This window comes from Triticum aestivum, chromosome 5A (genome assembly GCF_018294505.1).
Source record: "Triticum aestivum cultivar Chinese Spring chromosome 5A, IWGSC CS RefSeq v2.1, whole genome shotgun sequence".
NCBI classification, from domain to species: Eukaryota; Viridiplantae; Streptophyta; class Magnoliopsida; order Poales; family Poaceae; genus Triticum; species Triticum aestivum.
This window is the reverse complement of record NC_057806.1, coordinates 9240338-9246424: the sequence shown is the minus strand read 5'-3', so window position 1 is coordinate 9246424 and position 6087 is coordinate 9240338. Positions and strand designations below refer to the sequence as shown.

The 6087-nt window shown below is 42.6% G+C and overlaps 1 protein-coding gene across 1 annotated transcript in view; it reads right to left on the bottom strand.

Annotated features, from left to right (window-relative positions):
* Positions 1–1413: 1413 nt before the first annotated feature.
* Positions 1414–6087, bottom strand: part of LOC123101126 (uncharacterized) — a 13757-nt gene continuing 9083 nt past the window's right edge. Inside the window, exon 3 of the mRNA XM_044522727.1 lies at positions 1414–1634. Coding sequence (XP_044378662.1) covers positions 1414–1634 — 221 coding nt within the window. The remainder of the gene's footprint in view (positions 1635–6087) is intronic.

Below are 6087 nucleotides of genomic sequence, written 5' to 3'. Positions count from 1 at the left end.
CATCCAAATTTTCATGATTCGAATGAACCATACTTTTCTTCATGCTATACAGTTTGTTTCATGCGCCACATATACAGTTATGCTTCATATCTTTCACACTTGTGCTTCTACATTTTGTTCGGTTTGCTTCATTTCCATGCTTTGTATATCATATCGCAAGAATCATCTTTATATACACATGAAACAGCTCATACTTCTAAATTTCTGCAAGGTTGACGGGAGCGGAAAAACATGTTTTGCCAAATGGTGAAATAACATGTTGGTCGATGGTGGGCCTAGCGTGCAGCGTGTGATCGTGCATCTTAGTGCTGAGTGTTATGGTCATCAGCTTGAAAGCAAACAGCCATAGGCGCACTCGGTTGCTTAGAGAAAAATGATTGTGGATAATGAAGCATGGTTTGTTGTGTAGGAAGCTTGACTTTCCTATGATGGAAGCAAAATGTGCACATTTGTATTTGTATTTGCATTCGTTACTTGGCGGAAACATTATTGTGATGTTTGGAAACAAAACATACCTTTATACAAGGCAAAACGTTCTGTCAAATGTGTACGTGGTGGTGTTTGGAAACATTATTGTGATGTTTGAAAACAAAATATACCTTTATACAAGGCAAAACGTTACTTTGTGGTGGTGTATATTCTTGTTTTGTGCTTCCATACTATTCCTTTTGCGAAGCAAATGTTCTCTCAAATCTGAATACTATTTTTGGTACACCAAGTAATGCTTCCAAAGCAACTAAAAAATGCTACCGTATCATGGAAATAATGCTTCTGTATATAGAAAAATAAAATGATTTGTATCATTATCGAATTATATGTTTCCAGAGCAACAATGCTTTCATAGATAAAAAGTAATGTTTCCATGCAACCTTACCCTGAAAATTTTGCATCTGCAATTTTTTTTCTTCTTTTTATATTTGTCTGTTGGAAGCAAATCACAAGTTTCAAAAAAGAAAAACATGTTGCGCTGCAAAGAAAAGCATCTGCAAAAATAAATATATTTTTAATATTTGTTTGTTGGAAGCAAATCACAAGCACTCCCTCCGTCCGGAAATACTCGTCGGAGAAATGGATGTATCTAGACATATTTTAGTTCTAGATACGTTCATTTTTATGCATTTTTCCGACAAGTATTTCCGGACGGAGGGAGTAGTTACTAGGAAACTGATTAGACGTAATTAGTGGGAAAATCCCGTAACAAATGTGGGGCACCCTTTAATGAAGCAATCAAACACACCATGCATGTGGATTGTACCACCATTCACTGGTCTAATTGTAGTTTGATCCCTAGCGGCTCCCATAAATAAATGAGTATAGCACATACTACTACATAATATATGGAGTATTTCTACATCAGGCTTAATAAGGCTCAAGACCTAATTCATACTCGTTCCCTTCTCCAGCTGTTGGAATTCATATTAATTCATACTCATCAGCCTTTTGTTCTTCACAGTACTTCCTCAGATCCTCTGCAAACTGCACGTCTCTCCTAAAATCCAAGATGAAATCTGGGTCCAACAATCCATCCGCGTGCACCGTTCCATAGTCTGTAATATCAATATTACACTCAAGAAGTTCTGATGAATCTGGATACACAATCTTCCTCGCAGACCCCTCTCCATAGTAGCAACGACCTGTCACCAAAATCAAAACTGATCATTATGTATCAATCACAACATAACAGCTATTCTTCAAGGTGAAATGTTTGGCAAACCCTGTCTATTTGCATTGGTTTCACTAAGCAGACAATAAAACAATGACTGTTTAACAACCGTTCTTGACACGAAAAGAAAGGTTGGTAGAGAAAGTGTATCCCCAGAACATCTTCAGATGTTAAAATATTTTACACACGTTCAGCAGCACAAGCACAGAAATGTCTTGAGTTCGGTCAGAATTGCTACATTCAAGCCGCACCAATCGGTAGCATGTCATATGCACATGATATGTATCAGGATTCAGAGGTGTGCACAGAAATTTCGCTGGCACTTGTGTATATAAGTATGAGCACATGGCCTTTTAAAAGGAATAAATGGGACCTGACATCGATGCGGATAGGTCCTTGTGTTTGTTTTCTATTCAATGTGTCTATGGCTTCTATTGCAGGAAAGACTGGAGATTGGAGATTACTATCAACTTGTACATCACCATTCCATATGATAAACAGGTGTGCAATCAGGGCAGGACTGTAAACTGGGTTGCAAATCCGAAAGAATATGCACTCGTCGATCTGGAGAAAGATACTGATATTTCAAAGAGTAAAATGCATCACAAGTCCTAAAACTATTGGGGGAGTGTCAATTTAGTCCTATAACTCCGAAACTGCAGTTTTAGGTCCTAAAACTATTGGAGGTGTGCCAGTTTAGTCCTATAACTTTGAAACTGTAGTTTTTGGTCCCAAAACTATGTAAGTTTGTTCATCTCAGGTCCTAAGCTTGCATGTCAGCATTGACCCACCGCCGTGTCGCTTGGAGATGCTTGAATTGTTGCCACGTTGACCCCATGGACCCACCAGGTTAACTTCCGCGCTGTCCCGCGGCAGTGACTATTTCCCATCTATGGCCATGCTCGTGCCCAAACGACAACATGCACAACCAGCTCTATGGCAAGGGTATCAGGGCAAGGATAATGTCATGAGAGAGAGAGAGAGAGAGAGAGAGAGAGAGGGTGGGATGTCGTCCTCCATCCCGATTGGCTCGGTGTCTCTCCGGCGGCCGCGCCCATGGAGATGGATGTCGTCCTCCATGCCGACTGGCTCGGGATCTCCCAAGCAGCCGTGCCAAAACCTCTTATCAAGGTTGCCTAGTAGCTCATGGGCACGCGAGTGGAGGGCGTGCACGCTGCGACGTTGAAGCATATGAACCACATTTGGGGAAGTAAACACGTATAAACTGCTCTTTTAAAAAAAATGCACCATGTACGTTGGCCATGCAAGCTCAGGACCTGGGATGAACAAACTTGCATAGTTTTGGGACCCAAAACTGCAGTTTCAAAGTTATAGGACTAAATTGACACATCCTCCAACAGTTTGGGACCAAAAACTGATGTTTTGAAGTTATAGGACTAAACTGACACGCCTCCAATAGTTTTAGGACCCAAAGCTGCAGTATCAAAGCTATAGGACTAAACTGACACATCACCAATAGTTTCAGGACTTATGATGCCTTTTACTCTATTTCAAACAGGGCAGCTAGAGGTGTGCTGGAGCCAATGTGGTGGGCTAGGAGAAGCCTGCTGCAGAAGACAGCAAGAGGAGGAGATGCCTGGAGCGGACATGGGAGAGGAGGCGATGCTTGCTGGTGGACAAGGGGCCAGAATGGGGAGAAGAACCTGAATCAAACAATTGCAGGGCCATCGTGTTTGCCAAAATAAAAGACCACCCAATGGAATCCTCAGTTTAATCAAATTAAGTATCACGGTTGCCTTCTTGATGTATCTGAATGACCATAAACTAATTATTCCAAATGAACGCTGATCTTAACCTATTACCCTGATGGCTGGTCCACAAGTATGTCGAAAATGGGTGTATGCATAGCCGTTATGTTAGGTTGATGTATCATCTTATATATAGAAAATGGCGTACCCATTAAAATGCAAGGAACAGAATGCTGAAAAGTGAAAAGGCAGTGAATGTGCATGCAAAACATAACTGAAGTGACCATAAAAGAAAGGTGGATGGAGCTCATTCAGACATGAAGTGGACATCAGTGATTAGTCAGGATGAAGGCGGACGCAGACATCCACGAGCCCACGTCGCCCGCGCCGCAAAAAACACCCAAACAGCCTTGCGGATGAGCCGCAAAAATGAAGCGGACTTGTCCTGCCTAGCCTGCTTGGCCTGCATAGCCTGCTAACGGGAGGAAATCCCAACGAAGCAACAATGCAAGCCAGCCGATAGGGCACACCGCCGTTCGCCACAGCCAGGCCGGCGTCCCGCTCGTCTCCGCATGCGCTCTCCGCCGGCGCCAACCCTGCTCCCTGCTCGTCCCCGCCCGTTGAGCAAGATGTCCGGTGCTGCGGTGGACGAGCACAAGAAGTCGGCGGAGGAGGACAAGAATCCGACGAGAGATGATGAGAAGGTACAACTCTGATCCTCTCTCCCACCTATGCTTAGTGTGATTTACTATCAGTATGCTCTGATTCAATGTGATGTGCTCAGTTCTTTCCAAATAGTGTTGATTCTTCAATGAAGCCACTAGAGTACTTTGATAACATAAATAAGAAATAGCCTCTCTCTTAGAAAAAATAGGATAAAATCCCTAATAGAAGGCTGGAACTTAGAAGGCTGTCAATTCCTACTGTCAGTAATTGCGGCCTTAGAACATCCACCATTCCTACTGTCAGTTTACTTAGAAGACTGGAACTTATTAATGCACTTCAGTTGCAGCTAGCAACCAAGAACCTGAGAATGGAAATAAACTGCAGATTGTTGGCACGGAATAAGGGTGAAAAAGATCGGATAATTTCCGTCTGAATCCGGTTTCGAATCCAGATTTACAGGATATGGGACAAGGATTTACCTATCCGGTCGGATACGGAACCGGATATCGGATACCAAAACCGAATTCGGAATAGGATATGCTACACAATTACACACGATCAACACATGTCACTATACAGCTCGAGTCTAAGCCTGTAATGGAAGTATGGAACCCATTTGTTTTGGAATCACTTGCGTGTGAGGCATCATCTTCAAGTGCAACGATAATTCAACAAGTGTAGGCCATTGGCTATATATGGCCGGCGGAGGACCAGGACTAAATTTATGTTTTGTTTTGGAATGGCTAGATGGAACTGTTAGCTGTATTAATGCTTTGATGTATCATTTGTTGCTGTTTTTGTCCGATTATTTTTTTCCGCTTCCAGTCCGCCGCCGCTCCATAACCATACCGTGTCTGTTTCCGCTATTATCCGGCGTATTCCATATTCGTTTCCGTAACTGCATCGCTTCTGAATCCAAAGAAAAATGTGGAATAGGATACGGTATGGGCATTATCTGTCCAAATCCAAACGGTTTCACCCTTAGCTCAGATTAATAAACTGCAGCGCACTTCAATAAACTGACTGCATATTGAGCACTCTCTTATTAGTATTAAGCTGCAGCACACTTTAATAGACTGACTGTACATGTGGTTTCTTACGTTAATAAGCCGCAAAACACTCAGATTGATGGCTCATTACTGTCAAGTTGAACATATAGTACAACTACAGCCCCTCTAAAATTGGTCCTTTATTTTTTGAGTATATACCATGTTTCATATTCGCTCAGAGTGATACGGGAGAGCTGCAGCTGCAGCAGCTGTATGGCGGAAGGTAAGGACTGTGGCAATCACATAAAGAAGGGCCAGGTCTGCTTGTCTCATGATTTTGCATCTTAGTATTTGTTCTCTCCTAGTTATGAATGTTTCTTTTTCTGCTCTAAGTCAAACTAAACCAATGTTATTCTGCTTTAGATTTCTTCTCAGGATACTCTCAAGACCAAGGAAGACAGGAAGAATGGAAAGAAAAAGAGGGAAGAACTGCAGCAGCAGCTGGACACAGTCACTGAGAAGACCCACCTGGGGATTGATGGCTTCATGCTGAGCCAGAAGAGAAGAATAATGGAAAGAAAAAGAAGAGGGAAGAGCCGCAACATCAGCTGGATGGCGCTGCTGAAAAGACCAAGCTGGGGTTGATGCAGAGCCGGAAGGCGAGGACTGCAAGACCAAGAAAAAGAGGAAGAATGAAAAGAAAAGGAAGAGGCGGGAGATTCAGCTACAAGAAGAAAGGGCAAACAGGATCAACACAGATCTAGAACAGAAGAAAATAGAAGATAAATGGGAGAGGAAAGAAAAAATGAGGGCAAAAAATGGAAAATGATAAAGGACATAAAAAAAGAAACAGTGGAGTCATGAGCTTGCCAACAACAAAAATTGTGAGATTTCCGCATAAACAGTGGCGTCTGAGTTGGCATTCAGGTGGAATGGTCATTAGCGACCATAGAACCAGGCTGAAGAGCGACAATTTGGAGGCGTTGAGTTGCCTCCAGGATTGGTTAAAATCTGCTGATTGAATCCTTCAGACCTATACCTACCACTAAAATTGACGACG